General features: G+C 30.7%; 3 protein-coding genes across 5 annotated transcripts; 2 read left to right on the top strand and 1 right to left on the bottom strand.

Annotated features, from left to right (window-relative positions):
• Window positions 474–3,394, top strand: LOC109326883 (protein DA1-like). Of its 2 annotated transcripts, XM_019559765.1 has the most exons (9): window positions 474–623; window positions 893–1,019; window positions 1,140–1,211; window positions 1,311–1,421; window positions 1,578–1,778; window positions 1,959–2,024; window positions 2,200–2,303; window positions 2,411–2,469; window positions 3,022–3,394. In XM_019559765.1, the coding sequence occupies exons 1-9, from the start codon at window positions 586–588 to the stop codon at window positions 3,291–3,293; spliced, it is 1,050 nt and encodes a 349-aa protein (XP_019415310.1). In that variant the 5' UTR covers window positions 474–585; the 3' UTR covers window positions 3,294–3,394. The 2 variants fall into 2 exon arrangements, with proteins under 2 accessions (XP_019415310.1, XP_019415309.1); XM_019559764.1 differs by lacking the exon at window positions 474–623 and having other exon boundaries at window positions 822–1,019.
• LOC109326885 (protein DA1-like) lies at window positions 5,753–8,106 on the top strand. The gene is made up of 7 exons (XM_019559766.1): window positions 5,753–5,857; window positions 5,971–6,090; window positions 6,511–6,726; window positions 6,807–6,872; window positions 6,994–7,115; window positions 7,483–7,544; window positions 7,764–8,106. The coding sequence occupies exons 1-7, from the start codon at window positions 5,849–5,851 to the stop codon at window positions 8,003–8,005; spliced, it is 837 nt and encodes a 278-aa protein (XP_019415311.1). The 5' UTR covers window positions 5,753–5,848; the 3' UTR covers window positions 8,006–8,106.
• LOC109326084 lies at window positions 12,284–16,173 on the bottom strand. Of its 2 annotated transcripts, none has more exons than XM_019558741.1 (6): window positions 15,686–16,173; window positions 14,163–14,289; window positions 13,650–13,783; window positions 13,504–13,563; window positions 13,356–13,424; window positions 12,284–12,662 (listed from the first exon to the last, which is right to left on the bottom strand). In XM_019558741.1, the coding sequence occupies exons 1-6, from the start codon at window positions 15,971–15,973 to the stop codon at window positions 12,591–12,593; spliced, it is 750 nt and encodes a 249-aa protein (XP_019414286.1). In that variant the 5' UTR covers window positions 15,974–16,173; the 3' UTR covers window positions 12,284–12,590. The 2 variants fall into 2 exon arrangements, with proteins under 2 accessions (XP_019414286.1, XP_019414285.1); XM_019558740.1 differs by having other exon boundaries at window positions 13,504–13,566; window positions 15,686–16,169.

The raw sequence follows: 22,444 nt of genomic DNA on the forward strand, positions 1-22,444 counted from the left end.
GTAGTTTAAATAATACCATATCCTTGCAAACCTCTATCGTGTTTGTTTTTGGGATTTTGTACTATAAAGGGTATATCTTTACCTTTCTGGTAAGAAATTAATCTTTTTCGGCTTGTGTGACTGTTATTTCTAACAAATATTTCTCTCAAGAATTGAACATTTAACATTTTGGTTGTTTTGAGAATATACAAGGTCTTACATTATTAGACCAACGTTTTGTTGATCGGTTAGTAGCTCTTAGTTTGTTTAAAGGTAGTCTCTCACTCTTTGTAAATATGCAACAATTATTTGCCCGGTTAACGACCTCAACTAAATGGTAATAATTCATTACACAAAAGTCGTAAAAAATTAAGGGTAATATAACCTATCTTTATTCTTGTTAAATGTTAATAATTCCTTTAAATTCATCATAAAGTTTGCATGAGCAACAAATCAGCATAAGTAGGCATGGCATGCATTTTTAGATTTTTTCGATATTTGTATTTTATTCATTTTTTGCATGCTAACATTTGTCTCTTTTATAAAACTATGTATTTTGAAAGGTATACTCCTTCTTAGTTCAGGTTCAAGTATCACTTCTCCAATATGTATAACCAGATTATGAAAAACATATTCGGGTACAGGTATGTGTGAGTTAGAGGGAGATTGAGAATGTTTTATACTTTTATGAATTTGTTATCATGAGTTAAACCAGTTTTTGTTTAACTATACTTTTATAAATGGTAAATGTATAAGTAATTTATTTAATTATATTAGTTAACTACTAGTATGTGTATTTATTTCATAAGAGAGATGATTGATAAAAACACTTGTGAGTTCAGTTAAGTACTCATGTGATGTTGACAAAAAAAGTTATCTCATTATTTATTTTGTCTAATAATTTCCTTAATAGGATTTGTGCTGGTTGCAATAGTGTTATTTGTGAGTCACGCAAAATAGATTCCTTGAATGGATACTGGCACATCAATTGCTTCCGTTGTCGTGCTTGCAACCAACCAATCGATGGTTCACGTGAACAAGTATGTCATTTCATGTGTCATTTTTTTTAATTAATCACAAAAATACTTTATTATTAATTTTTAAACTCTGAGAACACGATCTTGTTATGTTTGCTTAAATACCTATGGTTGCCTTTTTAGTTCGCTTCATGTGGACGTTATCCATATCATAAATCATGCTACCGTCCAAAATGTGATGTCTGCAAGAACATTGTAAGTACTATTTCACCTCAAATGTTTTTACTTGTTTCCCTTTACTAAGTAATATTCAACATTGCAACCAAAATTTGAGATTGTATATTTGTTTGACAGGTTCCATCAAACCCTCTTGGTTCTTTGACAAACCCATTCTGGAAACAAGAGTCTTGCCCTTCTCATGCACACGATGGTACTCCACGCTGCACCTGCTGTTTTAGATTCCAGGTTACTCTAAATTTAATATCTTCGTCATTTAGAAGTAGTCGTGGTAACATTGTACGACTTTAGTATAGAAGTCGTGATGGTATAATAGAACTTCCGGTTAGTTCGGTTCCAAAAACAGAATGTAATGAAAAGTTTGTTTTTATTCTTCATATGCAGCCACGAGGTACTAAAGGATATATTGATCTTCATGATGCTAATAGAAAGCTATGCCCAGAGTGCATGGATTCTGCTATCATGGTTACCAATAAATGCCAACCCCTTTATGCTGAGATACATCAATTTTACGAAGGATTACACATGCCAGTGAACAAGAGAGTTCCACTATTGCTGGTTGAAAATGAACAGCTTTATGCAATGGTATGAGAGAAAATGATGCAATGAAAAAATGCATTTAAGCCACTTTGTAGAAAGTATAATACCTGATTAATTGATCTTGGTTGTAATGATATTATATGAAGATTTGGTTTATATATTTAGTTCATGTTTAAAGGAAGTTCTTTTCTTTTTACTTATTTGTTGTTTCTTTATTTTGGTCAGGTTAGCAATAAAAGCCTTGATATCAAAGGTGTTTGTGTCCGTTATATGGAAAGTACAATCAACATTGTAAGATTTCCATTTATACTCTCTTTTGGTGATATTATCTTTAGTTTTTATGATTAGATGATAGAATTTGTAAAGTCATGAGCAACAAGTAATTACGACATGAATAAGGACATGTGATCTATGTCGAAGACAAGAAATATGTACATTATAGTTGATATCATTTAAACTTGAGCAGGTCACAAAGCAACATACAACACCAGAGAAGAGAACCAGACCCTTCAAACTTACTCTAGACAATGGTATTGTGTCAGGAATTCTCATTCTGTTTGGTTTACCAAGGTACTAATGATTAAATGAAGAAAAGTGGGGTCTTAGTTATAATCTTTAGGTTAGCTCTGAATTATTAATATACGCATGAACAAATTCTGTTATAATCTTCATTTCAGGATTCTTACTGGATTCATGATAGCTCATGAGATGATGCATGCATGGATGAATCTTTCTGGTAATACTCTTCCAATTTCCTTAGCATGAAGTTTATTCATGTACTGTTTTGTCAATAAAATGGTGCCTATGGCCTTTTTTGCAAAGAAAGAATGTTACCATTAGCAATATTTTTTTGGAGTAAGGCCTTATCAGTGTTTTAAATTGTGGACTACATTACCTGATATGGCCGTAATATTGCGTTTGCAATGACCACTGCAACCGCATCACACCACAGTTGTAGTGTGATTCTAAATCATAATGATGTGGTCGCATCGGGCTGCAACGCAACAGCATCGGGACCATATCAGGCAGCATCAGATAGCATGCATCCAATCCAAAATTATTTTATAATAACAAAATAACTCACCCGCAATCCGTATTGCAACAACTGCAATCGTAGTAACCGTAACTGTTACCGCACTTTAAAACGCTTGCCTTATTCGCCTGACCTTGCCCACATGTACAGTTGTAGTTTACAACATTTAAATGTGTTTAAACTGTAATGGATGATGATATCTGAACAAGAGTTGAAACTAATGTGAGTGAGTTATATACTATATATGATGTATAGGTTATGAACCAATGAGTGAAGAAGTTGAAGAAGGTATCTCTCAGGTTATGGGTCATATGTGGTTGGAGTGTGAGCTTTCTTCTTCTTCTTCAAGGAATGGAAGATGGTCTAATTATGAAAGGAAGCTTGGGGAGTTCTGCAAGTACCAAGTTGAAGTGAGTCCATGCCCTATTTATGGAAATGGGTTTAGGAAAGCTCACCAAGCTGTGCAAAAGTTTGGTCTGAAAAAAACCCTTCAACATATGCGTAGGACAGGGAATTTCCCATTTTGAAGTACAAACACAAGTTAAGGTTATTATGCATTAGTTTGAATAACCAAACAAGTGGTGTGATTTGGATTTCTTATTCTTTTTAGGTACAAGTGTTTGCTGAATTGACTATTGTTAAAATTATAATCACCTTTTGGTAATAAGAACTTTTTGGGTAACTTATTTTATTGAAAATTGTGATGCATGGTATTATTTCTATGTTTCAATAGGAACCGGTGCATGATGGTGTTGTTAGGCTGAATGATTTATCTTCCAGTTTGTTTAGAAATAATAAAGAATGAGCGAGTTATTCTTAATCACCATTGTTTTATATTATTATATTTCATATAGTTGTTGTTTGATTAAGATAAGTATTTGGCCGTGAAAAAGTATGAAATTGTTTAACAAAAGATGTATTACACATTCACATGATTTATATAAAATTTCTTTTTGTTCAAAATTTAGTATAAAACATTATTTAATTAAATTCTTTTGGTCTATAATATGTACTTATTTTTATTTCTTCATTACAATTTCTTTTAAGCTTTTAATTGTGTTCTAATTTTACTATACAAATTGACTAACAATACATCCATCCATTTAGTATCTCTACATCATTCCACTTTTCTTATTTCCCACTTAATACTAAATTATTTTAATTTTCTCATAAGAATCTCTCTGGGTTATACTTTATGTGTAATTTCTTTTGGCAAAATTATTATATTAGTCAGAATATTTTTGCCAAAATTAAATAGTTAGATGTATTTATAAATAACCATATGAAATATATGAATCATAAGCTGATCCAATAGTTAAAGTGAAAAATTTAAGAAATGAAGTGAAAGATGTTGTAAACTCAAATATCATCTACAACAAGTTTTATTAAATTTACTGATAGTAACATATATCAAAACTTTTCAAGAAACATCTTCAGATATATATGGATGTGAAAATAAAACATAATTTAATACAGGTTATAACACGTGTTGTAATTTTTTATCATTTGAAAAGAAAGCATCTTTTTAATTATTGAATAATATAATTGTATTATTTGAAAAGGAAATATAATTAATACAGCAGATATTCCTTGAGGCTGCAATTAGTGTGTTATTTGAAAATAAAATATTTGAATAATCTTTTTTTTGGGTACATAAATATTTGAATGATCCGATTTTGAATTATTGTATTATTCGAAAATAAAATAGAATTATTGACACCTGACTCCTTTTATAGAGTAGATAGTTTGTGTGAAGAAAATCTCTTTCAAGATACTACAAATTAGATTAGATTTTTCTCCTTTAAAATAAATTCTTTATCAAATATTATATAGGGATAGCATGATATGACTTTCTTAAATAGTAATAATTCATCTAAATTCATCATAAAACAACGTGTGAGATTCCAATCAATCAGTATAAATTGGCATGTACGTGAAGATTCTTCCATATTTCTATTTTATTAGTTCACATAGCCCTTGGTATTCCAGGTTCAACTTAATCTTCGATGCAAAACTTGTTTATTTTCTATAGCAATAATATGAAGAGTAAAATAAGGCAAAAAAACTATTGACACTTTTGTAGTATTCTTATATCTGAATTATTCATACATGCAACGTAACTCAATGTAATTATTAACCTTGTTCAGTTTGTAATTATTAACCTTTCTTTTCTCTTTTGTTTGACTTTGTATACTTATATGGAATTTTAATGTGCAGAAAGGAATTAAACATATACTATATTAGCATATAGGAATCTGTCTTATGGGTAATGCAAATTGTAAAGAGGTAATTGACTTTCACCACTTCACTAATATTCGAATTCAAAAGGACTACAAACATATTCAAACCTTCATATTCATCTAATGATTTTATGAAGGGTAAAAAGTTGCTCCTTTTCTGTTCTATCCATTTGAAGAGTTGTTCCACTGATATTATTATCTCCACCTCTAATATATTTCATTGGTAATTTGAATGCAGGATTCAGAGAGGGAACACATAGAAGAAAGTAATAATGAAAGTGGTAAGTGATAAAGCAAGTAAAACCTCCATTTTTTAAATTTCTTTGTTCATTGTACTGAGTGCAATTCTGACTTTGAAGTATATGAACAAGTTGGTAGAGGTATTTTTGGAGGCCTAAATTTGGAATCTCCTCCAAGACATGGAAATGTAAATATGTATCCACCCATTGAAACCCATTTCCCAACAGGGTCAAGGTGAAAATCCTTTACTATTGGTCATTCACATATCAACTATACATGTTATGCTCATAAAAAAGTTGTCTAATTATTCACTTAATTAATAGGAATTGTGCTGGTTGCAACAGTGAGATTTACTATGGCCAATACCTAACTTGTTTTAATGCATGCTGGCACCTTCAATGTCTCCTTTGTCATGCTTGTAACCAACCAATCTATGATAAAGAGGTTCATGAATTTTCTATTTACCTTCCAAATTTATATTCCATAATTGTTTTGTTGTGTTTACTATTATTATTGTTATGCTTTTGTAGTTCTCAATATTTGGAAGTTACCCTTATCGTAGTTCATGCTATAAGGACAATTATCTAAAATGTGATGTCTGCATGGGTAATGTAAGTGTATTTCACTTCTTTAGAATAAACTCATAAGCATGTGTTTATCCTATTATTTCATATCATCATCTATTGCTGCTAATTTTTTAGTATATATATTAATTTGTTGACAGGTTCTAACAAACTATGGTGGTTATTTTGGATATATGACTCGTCCATTTTTTATGCAAAAATTTTGCACTTCTCATATACATGATGGTACTCCAATTTGTTTCAGCTGTGAGAGAATGGAGGTTAGTGCAAGTGAACTATCTTCATCTGCTCAAATATCATTGGCTTAAAAGAGTTTTTTATACTTGTATATATAATGATTTTTGGTTTTAAGGACTAAAATGAAGAGAAAAAAGTTAGATAGTGACTAAACAAAAGAAAAGCATGCTTGATTCCTCTTAAGTAAGGTATCGGGTTCGAATCTTGTGGATGGAAAAAATACCCACTGGGAGAGTTAGTCCTGCGTACGTATGAATGTTCTCGGCTCCAGTGCAAGGATACCTGTGGGAAACCAGAAAAAACAAAAGAGAAGCATGTTCACTGGGTTAAAAAATATATTCAAACCAATATCATTTATATGTTTTCCTAGGAAAAGTGGTTGAGTATGGTGAAAATTGACAAAAACAAAATGTAATGAAATGTTTGTTTATGTTTATATGCAGTCAAGAGAAAGAGGAGGATATAGTGATCTTAATGATGGTAGGAACCTCTGCTTAGAGTGTAAGGACTCTGCTATCATGGATTCAAAAGAATGCCAAAATCTTTATATTGAGATACAGAAATTTTATGAAAGTCTACATATGAATCTAGACCACAAAATTCCATTATTGTTGGTTGAAAGACAAGAACTTATTCAAGTAGTAGAGAGAATTAACAATGTAAGTGAAAATACATTTAAGTTTGCAAAAAGAATAATACCTGAAAATTTGATCTTGATAAGAGTAAGCTTTCTTGTCAGGGCAACAATGAGATTTTTGAGCCTAGAGGAATTTGTCTCTTCTCAGAAAAAGTGACTATAAACACTGTAAGATTTCCTTTTCAGTTCTGTTTTGATGATATGTTCTGTAATATTTGAAGACTAAATGATAGAACTTGTTAAGAACTTTGAGTAATTGGTTATTTACATGCATGGCATTTAAATGCAGATCACAAGGGGGCCTGAATTTGAAGCAGGAAATAGAGCATCAGGCATTAGAACAAAACCTCGCAAACTGATTCAGCGGCCATGTGGCGTAACAGCGATACTCATTGTGTTTGGTTTACCAAGGTAGTTAGGGAAGTTGATAATCTAATGTCATTTTTACCAATACCCCTAATTGAACCAACTTTATAACCATAGATTAATAGACTTTTGTTCTAAAAACAACAATGGTAATTGTTAAAAGTAGGTGTAGAAATGGATATAGATAAAAAGTGACATGAAAATTTCATTCACATCTTCATGCAAGTTTCTCTTGTGTATGTTACCATGGTTGCTTGTTTGTACAAATTCATGGCTTTCATAATAGACTAGTTAATCATTTTGAATAGCAGAATATGATTTTTTTTTTCTTCAAAAGAAGAAAAAGTTCTTACTTGTCATCTTTAGGTTATCTGAATCATTCTATTCATGAACCAATTATGTTATTTTACAGGCTGCTTACCGGATCGATCATAGCGCATGAGATGATGCATGCTTGGCTGCACTCAGATGAAGGTACTAGTACTTCTTCCAATTTCTATGGCAGTAAATTTATTCATCTACTGTTCGTCGATAAATTCGTCGCATTTGGAGTGTACAATTTTACATTTTCATGGTCAAAACATGTAAACTTTGTTTGCATTTTAAGGATGATATCTATACGTAAGTTTAAATTAATGCATCTCAATATACTGAGTTATATATATATGTGCTACATTATGTATATATGCAAAGGCTATCATGGACTAAGTGATGAAGTTGAAGAAGGTATCTGTCAATTTATGGCTCATATGTGGTTGGAAGCTAAAAGACCTTATTATGAGATCAAGCTTTGGGTTTTCTTCAAGTTCAAGATTGAACAGAATACTATCCCTGCTTATGGAGACGGATTTCGGGCAGCTCGGCGCGCAGTGTACAAGTATGATCTACAACAGACCCTTCAACATATCAGAACAACAGGGAATTTTCCATTTTGAATTATAGTCTATAGATACATATTGATTCTCATTCTTTACAGATACATAGATTGGCCTGATATAATTAGAAACAGATGCTAAGGCACTTAGGCATTAGCTTTAGCAAACTACATTTTGGTTATAAATGCTGTTCATGTGCAATATGTTATTGAAACTTTGATATTGATAATATAAGTTATTGTGCTGAAAGTGATGAGTTTTGCAGTTTTTAATTGGTAGATGCAGTTCTGGATGCAAAAGAAAGACCTATGGTGTGTAAATTCATACAATGCTTATGAGCTTAGCCCAGGTCAAGTTTACTTTTCTAGTTTTACAATCTCAAGCTCTCAAAATCATAAAAAAAATGTTACAACTATTATTTAAAATACTAATTTTATTCTCTCATTTTTTTCAACCTTATCAGTTTAGTATTTCAAAACAAAAAAAAAGAAAATGGTCCTAAAATTTCAAATGTGGATCAAATTAGTTCATTTTGATCTCAAGTGTTATAAAATATGCTAAAAATGACTAATTTGACCCACATTTAACATTTTTAGACTAAACTGGTAAGGTCAAAAAATATGAGGAAGTAAAATGAGTATTTACTCCTTATTTTAACATCTAGAGTCCTTAGTTCATATCCTTCAGTATCTGCTCTAAGTTCAATACATCTTCTCCATCTTAAAATATGGTAATCTTGATATTATTAATACATCAACTTTGATAGTTAGATTTTTTCTTCATAAAGATTTTGATCATATAATAACAGGTTTATAAAAGAAGAAGAAAATTGGATAAAAAGTTCAATAGGCAAGGTACTCAGAATTTAGGAATCTCATTTCACGAAGCATATATATATATAATGTATATATAGTGGAAAGTGGAAACATTAACATTTAGCCTTACTTCAAAATTAACAACGTAACAAACAGAATAAAGTAGTTAATACTTTTCACTTAAACATGTTACTCTGACTCTGACAAAGTAGAAAGAAAAAACAGTGACGTGATTTCAACATATTCTAACGTTAACATATTCCAACGTGTTCACTCTTAGTAATGTTGTCAAAACAATCTAGCCGAACCTTGGTGGTGGTACTGGAAATGGACCCACTGGTCTTGGAGTTTTTTGAGAATAAGGAGGTGGTGGAGAAAAGAAGTAAAACGCCGCCGGTGGTAAGGGTGGTAGTAGCGGTGGTGGTGGAGTCTTACGGTGTCTATGACTTTGAGGTGGTGGGGTGTTGTGGTGGCACCCTGACCCATTAGGTGGTGTCCATAACTTGGGTTCATGACCCAAATGTGCACCCGAAATGGGGTAGGAGTAGATCAGAGAATATGAATTAAAGTGTAAGAAAGCTAAGAGAATCACAATCCACATTTGAAAGCTACTCATCTTTTTTTCTTCTCTTGTGATACCCACTTAAAAAGTCTAAAACTTCACACATTATTACAATTAACAATGAGCAACATGTACTTATAGGGTATAGGGTCAAAGTGGTGTCATAGTTAATGACCAGAGTAAATACTTATTTTAATTTCTCTTCATGTTTTTTCGACCTTATCAGTTTGTTCTTTTGAACAATGAAAAATTTAAAATGATCCCAAAAATTTCAAATTTATTTTTTGAGGGATCAAAATAATAAAATCAAAAAACATAAAAGATTGAAATGAATATTTACTCTAATAATTATTATTGAATATTGGGTTAGGTAATAATACATTGTGGGAAATGGTGGGGCTTATGTTTTTGTTGGGGATAGTGTGGAAGATAAACAACAATTATGAATGTGAATAAAATCAGCAACCGACCACCAAACTTTTTTGGCGTGGCTAATTTCATTCTTGTTTTGTGGAAGCGGGGATTGAATATTCAGCGGCTATGTATCTGTCCCCACTACTCAGACACCAAAGTTAACCCAAACACAACACCCACTTTGGACCCTATGTACTTCATCTTCTTAGCCTAAACTTAATTGCATTGCATATCTCATCATATGTCTTAGTTTTTAGTAATGTTCTGCTGCAAACTTTAGCCTCCTGTTTTCTAATCTTTCCCAACATGTTAGTTTCTTTTTTATAAAGAATTAATATCATTCGAGAAATATAATAATTTTAAATATAATAACTTTTTATTATTTATTTTTATATTACGAAGGGTATCTCTTTATCTTTTTGGGTAAGGAACTAACCACTTTTGGGTTCGTGGATGTCCATCTCAATAAGAATCACTCCGATGAATCAAATTCTTGATTTTAGGAATCCATTGAGACCTTATATCATTAGACCAACATCTTGTTGGTATAACTTTTAGTACTTGAACGGATGAAAATAATAATAATAAATGCAAAATAAAATAAAATACAACTTGAGGGGGAATGGGTCAATGTGTAAGAGCTTGATGGGCCCTTAAACACTGGTATTGAGAAGTGGACCATAATATCATCATTTTCGGTTGCATCGACTAGCACTCATCAAGTAAGAAAAAATATATTAAAATGAATGAAGTACTTTCTTAGTTGAAAAAGGAAAAGTGTGGTTTGACTGTGTGGTCATACTTATGGGCAGTGACCTACCATTACCAAACTCATCAATGACCATAACACACAACTTATAAATATTTTGTTAGTGGAGTGTTTCGGTCCGATTCTTACAACATTGAAAAAACACGGCTAAGATAATGCAGTGTTTATAGGGTGTGCATGTGTTAATGGGCCCCGTTTTGATACTGAAATCATTTTATTCCGGATGATGAAACTAATTTTATTATACCATTCATCAACGTCCCTCATTTTAGGGAAAGAATGGATTAGTCACCAATATTAACCATCCATCTGTCCTTTACCAGAAGGTTGAAGAATTAGGACCTCCAGATAGATTATTTGTTTTGAATGGTGTCACATTTCTTATCTCTAATTAACCAGGATACTACTTTTTATTTTTAAAAATATTTTTCATTTACCTGTCAAAGTGGCTAGGAGTACAACAAAAAGTCTATTTGATTCCATCTTAAGGAGAAAAAATATATGACTTTTATAGATTTTCATTATATTATTTATCATTCATATTTAATTATTATTGTTTTTTGAAAAATCTAAATAAATAGTATATGATATAATAATAATACGTACATAAATAATATAATATATATTTTTCGATATGTGTATAAATATGCATATTACATTCATGTTTTTTTCATGGATAACACATTTTGTCATACACTTATTTTTTACACAATTTTCTCTTTCCAAACCCAAGTAACACAGAAACAATTCCTAGAAGAACGTTGCTTATTTAAACAACCTCTATGAAATGTGTTCTTTATGAACTAGACCAAGAAAATATTAAAATATGACACAATGCACATGAAAGATTAAAACATAATTCGTTGCCTTATGTGACCATCTTCGGCTTTTTATTTTCTCCTTGTTTAACAAATAGACAAGTCAATAAGCTTATTTCATTTTTATCTTCACTAACTTGTAAGTTTTCAGCTAGTTCGGTCAAATAAAGCCTCTGATATGTTATATATAAGCTTATTTCATTTTACACAATAATTAGCTGATAAGCTAATCTTAACTTATAAGCTTCAAGCTAATTTAATAAGTCTACAACTAATTTAAGAACACGTTAGAGCATCCTTAATGTTGCAATACTTTTTTCATTCTTAAATGAGATCCTTAATTATTTTATATTTGTTTACACTTTCTAACAATTTAAGCAATTCAAGCCAAAATCACATCAAATGATGTAACTCTACCTCCATTCTTGAATGGACCCACAAACCTATCTTATATTTATATTTCACTCTCTTGTAACATTTTTTTTCCATTTTTTAATGTCGACTCACAACTTTAAGAACATTGCTTATTTAGCTTACTGTTGCGAAATAAGAACAAGAACGACTCCTCTATAGTGGTGAACTTGAACGAAAAATATACTTATTTCGCTAAGAACAATTTTTTTTGTTACCATTGTGAGTGGTCTTAGGTGTGTAGTCATGACTCATGTATAATTTTTGTTAATTTGATTGAACGAACGTCTTTTTAAAGTACCAAAAAAGCTTTTTCATAGTTATTAAAGTTCCAATGCAACGACTCTTTTCCCATAGAGTTAAGAAGTTTGAATTTGAAATTGTTTGAAGAAGCTCCTAAATGATGATATTCATAACAATTTTTAGACTAGAATTCATCACTAGATTTAAGAAATTTAAATACACTCACTCCATTTATTTTAAAGTGGTTGCATATAGTGACACCCCTCTATCGGAATAGCAAAACAAATGTAAGAAACATAAAGTTAAGAGAACTAAAATATTTACATTAAGGTCTCAAAGAACCACTTCCCAGGTCAGAATACATTGAATCAAGTTTAGAAAAGTCTCTAATGACTTCTTTGAGACATAGATATATCTACATAACTAGGTGGCTAAAAAAGAGTAAGAGACTCTATAACCTCATATACTATTGAGTATTGACCTACTATCAGAAAGAAACAAGTCACTACTGATAAATATATTACATAATACTAAGGGAAGTGGATATTAGACATTATCTCTGTTAGCATAGGCAATATAAATTATAAAATATCATTTGTCTCTTCACTGAATCTCATTTGCACACAGTCTTAAGCTTCTTTGCCGCTTTCACAAATCCCACAATGACCTGCAACTCGTCCATTTGCTTCAGAACAAGAAGAAAATGCAATTTCAGACTTTATAATAGTAGATTAGTAGTAAAATACTTGACCAAGGTCAATATCAAACTTTATAAATGGAGTAATGTTATATTCTCCTACTAATTTTTCTATCCACGAGAATACGACATATGTCACTTGTAAACCAATCAAATAGTAACATAAAAATCAATGCCTTAATCTTAGTGTAGATTTTCGTGGCAAGTTTGCATCATAGTCACAACACATTGCTGGACACTAAAGCTGAATACGCTATGGAAATACTATAGTATGGAGAATCTGATACATTCATTTACAGTACGAAAGTGATTGAATATTGAAGGCAGATATTGATGACAATCATGTGCACTTCAACAATACAAATGAACTACCCATTGCGAATTTCAATTATTAATTCATACCTTCCATATTTTTTAATGTTTAAACATTTTCATATATTATTCCAAATCTTTTGATGTTTTAGAAATTAAATACACATTTATACTTTATTTCTTCAACTACATCCTTATTTATTACTCATCTTTTTAATATCATATTTCTCCATTTCTTCTTAATTTAGTATCCATTGTGAATTAAATTGAGTTGTTTTAATCAAATTTTACATGATATAATGATTTCTTAAATTATGTGAATAACAAGTAGGACAAACAAATATAAAATAAGTAATAATATTAAGATACCTGAGACATGAAATGCCTCTGAACAACATCTACTAGTTGCTCTTTTGATGGGTTTGGGACTGCATCCACCTACAAATCCATTTTAGAAGTCAGCAACACTTACTGCCATAATCATTTTTTAAACAAAGAGATAGTTATAGGAATTTACTAGATTGAAATGTCGCCAATATCTCCACAATGCAGCCATTTCCAGTTTGCTCAAGTCAACCTTCTAGAGAAATTATCTAATAAATATTAACACTTGAAATATGAAGGTGATAAATTTTGAAGCAAAAAATAGGAAAGTTGATATACCTTGGACCCATGAGGCATAGAAACGGACCCCTTAGACTGTGAATCACCAGAGAAGGACCTACTCTTGTGAGATGATCCCAATGATCTATGCATTCTGTGCCTCGATTTATGGGACTTGTGTGTATCGTCCGATGCTGAAAAATCAAAGATAAGACACAAAAAATCAAAAATAATGGTGGGGTCATAAAAAATTAAAGAATTAAGACACTAGAGCTTTTTAGAAAACAAAAGCAAAAGGGGAAGGCACAGGGATCCAATGCTACCAAGTACCAACCTCTGCCACTTTCCAAACTCACGGACATGGAAACCAAAACTATTATTAATAAACAAATATTACAGCATTCTAATACAAGGAATTAGACATATTTTACATTCTAGGACAAAACAAAATGACAATCTTGTTTGTTAGCTTTACTGAGATAGCCTTAAGCCTTTAAGATATAGCAAATATCAGTAGCTGTCAGAATGCAAGATGATTAGAAGCTGGTAAGTGATAAATATGGACTCACTCACCCATATCTGATCCATTCCAGTGTACATGCTCAAATTCAAGGTCATCATCTTCCTCATTACCAGTTGGTGCTTCAATTACACTAAGAGCATTCCTCTGTAGCTTTACTTCAATACCATTTGTAAGAACCTGCTTATTTTATATCAAGTACTGTGTAAAATAGTGGTCCAACCAACAAATGCTAGACTAGGTTCAGAGAATATATACAATCCGGAATTCAAATTTGAATCTTCTAAAAGATTAACAATCAATCAGTTTTACATACACAGCCCCAAATTAGAGAGAGCCAGAGAATTGGAAATATAATAGAAAAAAACAAATATGCAACATTAGACTTAGAACAAAAGATTATATGTATATATTATTATAACAGAATCAAGTTTATAATGATATATTATTAAGTAAGAAGTGGTTAATTTGTTTAATTCGCACTGAATTAAAAAAAAATGTATTAAATAACCAAGAATGATATGAAATCTTTTAAAATATTATTTGTTGGATGGTTAAAGAGTATATTCTGCTTATGTTTAGAATAACAAATTGAGTTCAAGAGAATTTATAAGAAACTTCGTAAGAACATGCCAGTAATCAAATAGTGCTAAAAAACAGATTATAGAAAAAGTCGTTTTCTGCATAACAAAATCATGGACAGCTTTTAGCACTTTTACCCTAACATATCTACATGCCACTTACATCTCTCTCCCTCTCTCAGTCTCTCCCTCTCTTAAAAAACTGTTTTGCTTAATAATCATGCATTCCAAACATGCTCTTAATATGTATATGTGAAGGAGAAGAATTTCTTTTTGTCCTTACAGAAGGAGCAGGCATACTCAGAACAAGCGTGCAACTTATCAATTAATCATTATCATCGCAAAAAAATTAACAAAGCATGTGTCATTTGGGTTCTTAGCGCACAGTAAGATCCCAAATAAAACATCCTTGTCAGTGTAAGAAAAATCCAGAAGCGAAGATAATTTAAAAAAGGAAACGATACCAAAAGGGTGGAAAAATATCCAGATTCTGAGCTGAGACCTCAGAAAACAAAACCAAAACTGAGATAATTTGATTTACTTGCCCCGTATGTGTAAAATCAGACAAAAAAAGACCCAATAAGCAAATAATCCTTATACAGCATCTCACAATAAACCAGATCCAGTAAATAAGTAAGACATGCAATGCATACCCATAAGTAGTTATTGAAAATTGTGACTCAAAAACTATAAAAGAATATATTCTATTCAAATTGCAATGTGAAAAACCTAAAACTTGCAAAACACTAAATTAAAAGATGAACACAACTGATTTGGATAAGAATCAATAGTAGCTTTGTTTCATCAGAAATTGGAATTAGAACAATATTGCAATATAAATTATAAAATAAATAACAAAATCTACCAACAGAAGGACATCGATTATTAATATCATAATTAAAATGCATTAAATAGAAAGCAATTAAACTAAGTTAGTAACAAAATTTGAATAATGTAATTGAGAGTTGCTTAATGAAATTGATGGAAAAAATTACCAGCCAATGCCATCCACCTAAACCAACGGCTTTCTTAACCACGCCTTGGAGACCAACCAGCACCGATTTGGTACGGTTGTTTCCGGTAACCACCACCTTAGTGTGACGTGGCAGCACAGAAAGTTCCTCTTCACTACTATCTCCATAGCTCTGCAAGTGAGAGAATCCACCACCATTGACTGAACTTTCCATTGCTTCCAACATCTTAAAGCGGTAAATATGATGAAAAATAGTGAAAGCAGCTGAGAATAATTCAAATATCAAAATTGCATTCGTACGGAAGATCATGCATTGTTGATTATGTTTGTGCGAGTTTCAGAAGCAGAGAAGATATGATAGATGAGTAATTTGGGGAAATTGAGCAGAGAGAAAAAACACACAGAGAGAGAGAAGAGAGAGAGAGAGTGTGACTGGTATTGTTTATTGGTATGTGTTGGTATGAATCCCGACGAGAAGAAATGGACCAATTAACACTTGCCACGTCAGAGTGGGCTCTTTAATCATGCGCTTTGGACACAGACGAGGTTACGCCATGAACATGATGTAATAATACAAATACCCTTTGTTTTCATGAGTCAAGGAGCACATCTCCTATCTTATACTTTGTACCACTCTATGTGTTATGTGCTTGTGATTGGTTAGAAAAATATTTAATAATTAAATTTTAATTTAAATATATTTTTTCCGACCAATCATAATTCATAGTCCATGGAGTGGCACAAAGTGTGGGACAGTAGATGTGTATCCCGTACCGAGTCATTAGAATGGTTGTTATTATCTTTCTTTTTAATTGAATAAGAATATTTTTATTTTATCATTTATTGGGTCGTTTTTATTTTTTTTATATTTGTTCTTAAATAAAAATAATTCTTGGTTGTTTTTAATCAAGGAAAATGATGAGAGAAATAGATTTTGTAGGAAAAAATAGATGATTGTCATTGTAAGAACAAATAAATGTTGTTCTTATTTCATAAGGAATTGTAATAAAATATAAAGTAATGTATAGAACCCAAATAAAAATGAATATATTATTTGTTATTGTACATGCTCTTAACTACTACTATTTTATTAACCTAAACAATACTAACTACCAATATAGCTTTGATCGAATGTTGTAAGACTCATCCTCAATGTCAAATGTTTAATTTCGTGAGTAATATTTGTTGGATTGAATCCCAAAAGGATTAGTTATTTGCAAAAAAAAAGATCAGAAATGACACTGTTATTATAAAAAAAACATTACTAAATATGTCTCATTTTTATTCCAATAATATTAATAATAACTTTTGTGGAGGTTATTAATTTACATCATATAGAATCTCTTTAAGGTTGAGATTCCAATTTTGATAGATTTAATTTTTTGTACATGAATTTGATGGATTTACAAAGTTTAGGTCAATTATAGTGGGCTACTACTTGCCAATTATAATCACCATAGAAAGAGAGATAAGTTTCTAAAAATGCATGTTTTATCTGTTTTTAATACGAAGGACTGTAATAATATTTATGGTCACCTTTCAATTACAAATTATATCAACTTAGGGTTGTCAATAATGTAATGTTTTATGTACAAGTTACAATTAATTTGGAAATTTATTTATTGTCCTTTTGGTTTTGTGGTGATAGTTTGAGATACATAAAATACGAGTGGAAATGGATAATAAGTTCATTTATTATAATTTTTAGTTGTATAGATAATAGTGTTTTCGAACAAAAAATATAATCAATTTTAAAATGGATGAAGCTGTTTGTTTAATTTTGTGGCAGAAGAGCTTCAAAGACGTGTTTGACTAAAATAATTGTGCTAGATTTTATGAAACACGCGTTTAAGGGGTGTGAAATAGAAAATTAAATACTCCAATAATCTCTTAATTTGTTCCTTCTCTTGATGACTCTATACTAATTATTTGAAACCTTTTAACTAATTTGGGATGTTGATTAACATTGATGTTGATTATCACAAAAACCATTATCCATCAAGAATTAAATTAAGACTCTATCGAATTTATAAAATTCATTTCCATTACTTAAACAATGTAAAACAACACGTACTGATATTGAAAATAATAAAATTATAAAACCAAATAGGCAATAAACGCATAAGTCCTATCTGAACAAAAAAGGAAAAAAGTGAAATTATGAGGAGAGAGAAAGAACGAGTTAATGGCAATTTGGGAAGAAAATAAAAGAGAGAATGGTCGAAAGAATTAAAGAAGGAAGGAAGAAAGGCATGATCGAGAAACCTAAACAGACACTCGAAACTTGTAGGAGGGCCCCACTTGCACAGAAGCCTGTACCTGTCGTCGGTGTAGTCCCTCACACTCACACTGTCCAAACATATTAATTCATTATTATCCATCATCACAATTATAATCATGTTGAACTTGGTTCGAGTGATATATATTTGATTCTCTTTAAGTAAGGTCTCGAGTTCGAGTCTTGTGGACGAGAAAAATAATTGTCGAAAAAGTTAATCTCACTTATCTATAGATATATCCTATTCATACGAGATTGTATTTAGTGAGAGGATACACGTGTCAAACAAAAAAACAATGATGTTTCTTTTTCCACTCCCGCGCCCTCTTATTTACTGCACCTTATTTTCCCGCCACTATGGGGTAACATGAACCGTGGATCTTGTAAGAGCATTGTACCTAATCCAGCCGTCAGATTTTTTGACTTTTCTCACAGGCCCAAAACTAATTAACGTTCTGAATATCATGCAAATGATTTGATTATTCATTGCTTCAAACCTTTTCTCTTCATCGTTCCTTCTTATTCGTTGCCCTTATTTTTCTGTCAATGAACCCCTTATTTTCAATTTCTAAGCAGTGCTTTACAAAAAAATTAAAGATGTCGAGTGTTGAAATGATAATAATAATAATAGACGTTTTAGACAAATTGTTTCAAATTAACTTAATGTGCTAATAAGGCATGTAAAATTTATTTTTAATAAATTGTGAGTGTAAAATTTTCTATATAAATAACCAACCCATCAATTATACATTATATATGGTAATATAATAGCATTTTACATTAATATGAAGCTTTATTCCACTCTACAAGCCAGCGTCTTTACATTGGTACGAGCATATCTTGCCTTTTGGCTTTTGGTACCAGTTGAGCTTTCTCCATTATAAAACACATAGGAAGGAAGAAATGTGAAGAAGATCTTTGTTCCCGACTTTGTCAAGTTTTTGATGAAGACACCAACATCACCAAAAAGAAGAAAATGAAGAATACACATAGGAAGAGTAGGAATGGTATAGGGACATTGGAGAAGATAGGTAGAAGATAATCGTGCAGTACGTTTCAGTAGGAGTTGTTCCAAATAAGTAATGGCAAAAGTGGACAAAACAAAGGGGCTCCACCTTTTAACAACTTTCTTGTTCCCTCCATCCTTTGCAACTCTTACATATGATGCAACTTTCTTTCTATAACAAAACAAGTTATTAAAAAGTAAATTAGATAAATCAGGTTCCTAATAAACTCGTTGTTAATAGAGTGGATTAGACATCTTAAGGGATGTAGTAAGTTCGAGTCCTATCATTAACAAAAAATTGGAGTTATAAATTGGTTTGATAGTTAGGGTGAAGTCTCACCCAAAACAAAATATTAACATATTAACAATTGTCGATAAAAATAAAATAGAGTTGATTAGGGTAAAACTCACCCACAACTTACATATATAGTTACAAATTATGCAATCACCAATTGTAGTAAAGTGAATATCAGGAAAAACAATTCTACCAAAATTAGAAGTCACTTTCACATTCTTAATTTATGCTTTTTAATTATCAAGTAATAAGTAAACCAACCTAATAATTTGTACAACAATATTAATTATTCATATATTTGTATAAAAGTGATGAAAGGCTGGTGAGATGTTTATATAATTATTATTATTTTGTTTAGGGCAGTTAAAATTTGTTTGTATTTTCTCTCTCACAATATGTTACTATTCATTGCCCCACTGTGATTTGGGCAAGAAACGCAATGCCCCTACGTTATCAACTTTTACTATGTCTCCATGCATTTGATCATTTACATCATAGCCCCATGTGCAGTTGAAACTTGAAAGACAAATAATTGGGTTGATACATAAAATTAATATTTTAAGGTTTTTGGTCAATTTCTCACTTTTTAATGTTTTATTATCAGGTTACTAGAGAGTGAAGAAGATGAGCAGGAGATATTATTCATATTGGACTATGTAATACAATTTCTTAATAGTTTTTTTATTAACATTGCTTCTCTTTTGTATTTATTTGGTGTATTTTTATACCTTGAATTTGTTAATATTTCCTTGAAGGACACTTTGCATTAATCTATATGAGGATGGTGTGTTTATGTACAAATAATCAATAACATATTATTATTAGTATGATATTATAGATGAGTCAGACTTCTCTCTAGTGATGGAGAGAGAAGTATTGTACAAAATAAAACGAAAAAACATAATAAAAAGACAATTATATACTTTTGTTTACATTTATAATGACACTTTTATTCTAAAGCTAAGTGTAAAAAAATAATTTCTCTATCCATTAATAAAGAGGATATCTACTCAATGTAGACATATAAGCATGTAAAGGTTTATTGGAATATGAGTGAACATATATGCTTAATTAGTTCACCTTTGGTTTTGTACTTCTGTTGTCTCCCCATCATTCCTAGAACACACTGTTCTCTGATTATTGAAATGTAACATGCTGAGCAACAATAGTTGTTAATACGTGGTAAAAGCCATGAAAAGAAAGCTTCTTGATGAATCAAGAAATGTATAAAAAAAAGTTTAAAGAAACTTAAAGAAAGAAGAATCAGAAACAAAGATTGATAATATTCTCATTGAATTGATTGAATAAGATGTGAACCAATATGACTTATTTATATAAGAGAAAATAATGAAAAGAAAGCTTGTAAAGCAAGTGACTAACATAAATCTAACTTGCTAATTCCTCACTTTCTAACTAACTATCATCTTGCAAAATAACCTATCATATATCTTTAACAATGGTTATTAACAATCTCTTTAGTATTCCAATAGTATGGTTATTTTTAATAGGAGATAGTGTCATATGTCTCATTTTAAATCTTTTGTAGATTAAGGGCATGATCTTATATATAATGCATCATGTTAGGAGAGATTAGGATATATACTTCTCATGCTACTAAGTTTGACACAATTTGATTATTGTAGATGAATGCTATTTTGTCCTAAGATTTAAAAGACTTTGAGATATACACAAATATTGTGTTTATTGAGGAGGAAGTAGATCATAATGTATACCACTTCATGTGTTAGTGATTATGATTGTTTAAAAAATATATTTAAATTAATATTTTAATATTATTTTTCTGACCAATCACAAGTAGTGGTACATAAATATAGGAGGAGACAAACAAAGGATAAAAACAAACAAGTTTGGACAAATCATTTGTTGTTTGTGTAGACAAACATCACATCATCATACTTTTGATGGTTCTTGCGAAACTCCTTGACGCGGAACCCGGGTCGGGTCTTCCCACAATGTTTTGTTCGAACGGTTTTGTGCATTGAATTGGTCCATAACGCAGTGACTGAGCTTTCTAGCTGAAATGTTTGACCCATTAAAGTTTTAGAGAGAAGTTGTAAAAAGAAAAAAAGTTTGAAGCAAAAACAAATAAAGTGAAAGGAAAAGTGTTTTGGGTTTGGCATATTCCACATCAAAAAAATAAACCACTCATTTCACTCCTTTTTATACCCGCATTTTCAGACTCTATCGTTTTGGACTTACATGGGATTTCTTTTACTTCATTTTCGTTTTAATCTCCCTATTTTATTTGAACCTGGATGAATATTTAGGATATTATTTATGTCATTACTTAATTAGCGATACTGAATAAAAGCTAACTTTTGATATGTACAAAGATGGAAAATCAATAAAAATTATAGATAAGAATATGTTTTTAAGCCAAAAAGTTTTAAGTCTTGAAATTGCTAGATTTTTATACTAGCCGTAAAGTAGGTTGAAAGTGGTGAAATTGTGTAAGTAATTGATTGGATTGGAATTATTTAAGAAAACTAACACTTACATAAGCTGAAATGTATTAAAAATCATCTTAAAAATTGTGACATGTCAAAACTCCCATTTTTTGAAAGATTAAAAGATAAAACAAGGTATATAAATTGAAAGTATTTTTGTACACCAATTTTTAAAAACTACCATCTACATTTGATTTTCTTAACAATTGAGTAGACAATATAACCCCATTTTTGATAAATAACAACAGTATTATCTCACTTTTTTAATAAGGAATTAATCTTTTTTGGGTATGTGACTGTCCATCTCAACAAATGTCACTCACATGAATCAAACTTTTTGATCATCATGAGGATCTAGTAGAGCCTTATACTACTAAACCAAATATATATGTTTTTTATCATTTCAAAACATGATTTTGTAATAAAACTTATACTTGTTTAAATTCTCACATGAATTGAGATTAAGACAAACTTTTAAAATTTATCTCCTATTTTTTTTTTACTTTCACCAAACAACTCTTTAAACGTTTGAAGAGTGAATAATTTATCATTACTCTAAGAACAATGGTTACAAACAAAAAGTGTAAAATAATTCTTAAAAATAAAAAAATTGAATCTTAAAAATTAAATAAACAACATACAAGTCCATATTTTGATTTTTGAGTTGTGAATCATGGGTATAAGTGCAGCAAAATTATAATAATAGCAAATAAAGTATAAAGAAAAAGGGACTA

The sequence above is a fragment of the Lupinus angustifolius genome, chromosome LG14, assembly GCF_001865875.1.
Source record: "Lupinus angustifolius cultivar Tanjil chromosome LG14, LupAngTanjil_v1.0, whole genome shotgun sequence".
Classification (NCBI taxonomy): Eukaryota; Viridiplantae; Streptophyta; class Magnoliopsida; order Fabales; family Fabaceae; genus Lupinus; species Lupinus angustifolius.

What these genes read in the sequence shown, in the direction of transcription:
- LOC109326084 (XM_019558740.1), bottom strand. Translation starts at nt 15,973, where the DNA reads ATGATCTTCCGTACGAATGCAATTTTGATATTTGAATTATTCTCAGCT. An exon ending in TAGGTGGATGGCATTGGCTG is followed by an intron (nt 14,290 to 15,685) that starts GTAATTTTTTCC and finishes TAAAATAAGCAG; the next exon opens with GTTCTTACAAATGGTATTGA. An exon ending in ATTGGCGACATTTCAATCTA is followed by an intron (nt 13,425 to 13,503) that starts GTAAATTCCTAT and finishes ATGGATTTGTAG; the next exon opens with GTGGATGCAGTCCCAAACCC.
- LOC109326885 (XM_019559766.1), top strand. An exon ending in AAAAAGTGACTATAAACACT is followed by an intron (nt 6,873 to 6,993) that starts GTAAGATTTCCT and finishes ATTTAAATGCAG; the next exon opens with ATCACAAGGGGGCCTGAATT. An exon ending in ATTGTGTTTGGTTTACCAAG is followed by an intron (nt 7,116 to 7,482) that starts GTAGTTAGGGAA and finishes GTTATTTTACAG; the next exon opens with GCTGCTTACCGGATCGATCA.
- LOC109326883 (XM_019559764.1), top strand. Translation starts at nt 837, where the DNA reads ATGTTGACAAAAAAAGTTATCTCATTATTTATTTTGTCTAATAATTTC. An exon ending in GTGATGTCTGCAAGAACATT is followed by an intron (nt 1,212 to 1,310) that starts GTAAGTACTATT and finishes TTTGTTTGACAG; the next exon opens with GTTCCATCAAACCCTCTTGG. An exon ending in TGGAAAGTACAATCAACATT is followed by an intron (nt 2,025 to 2,199) that starts GTAAGATTTCCA and finishes AAACTTGAGCAG; the next exon opens with GTCACAAAGCAACATACAAC.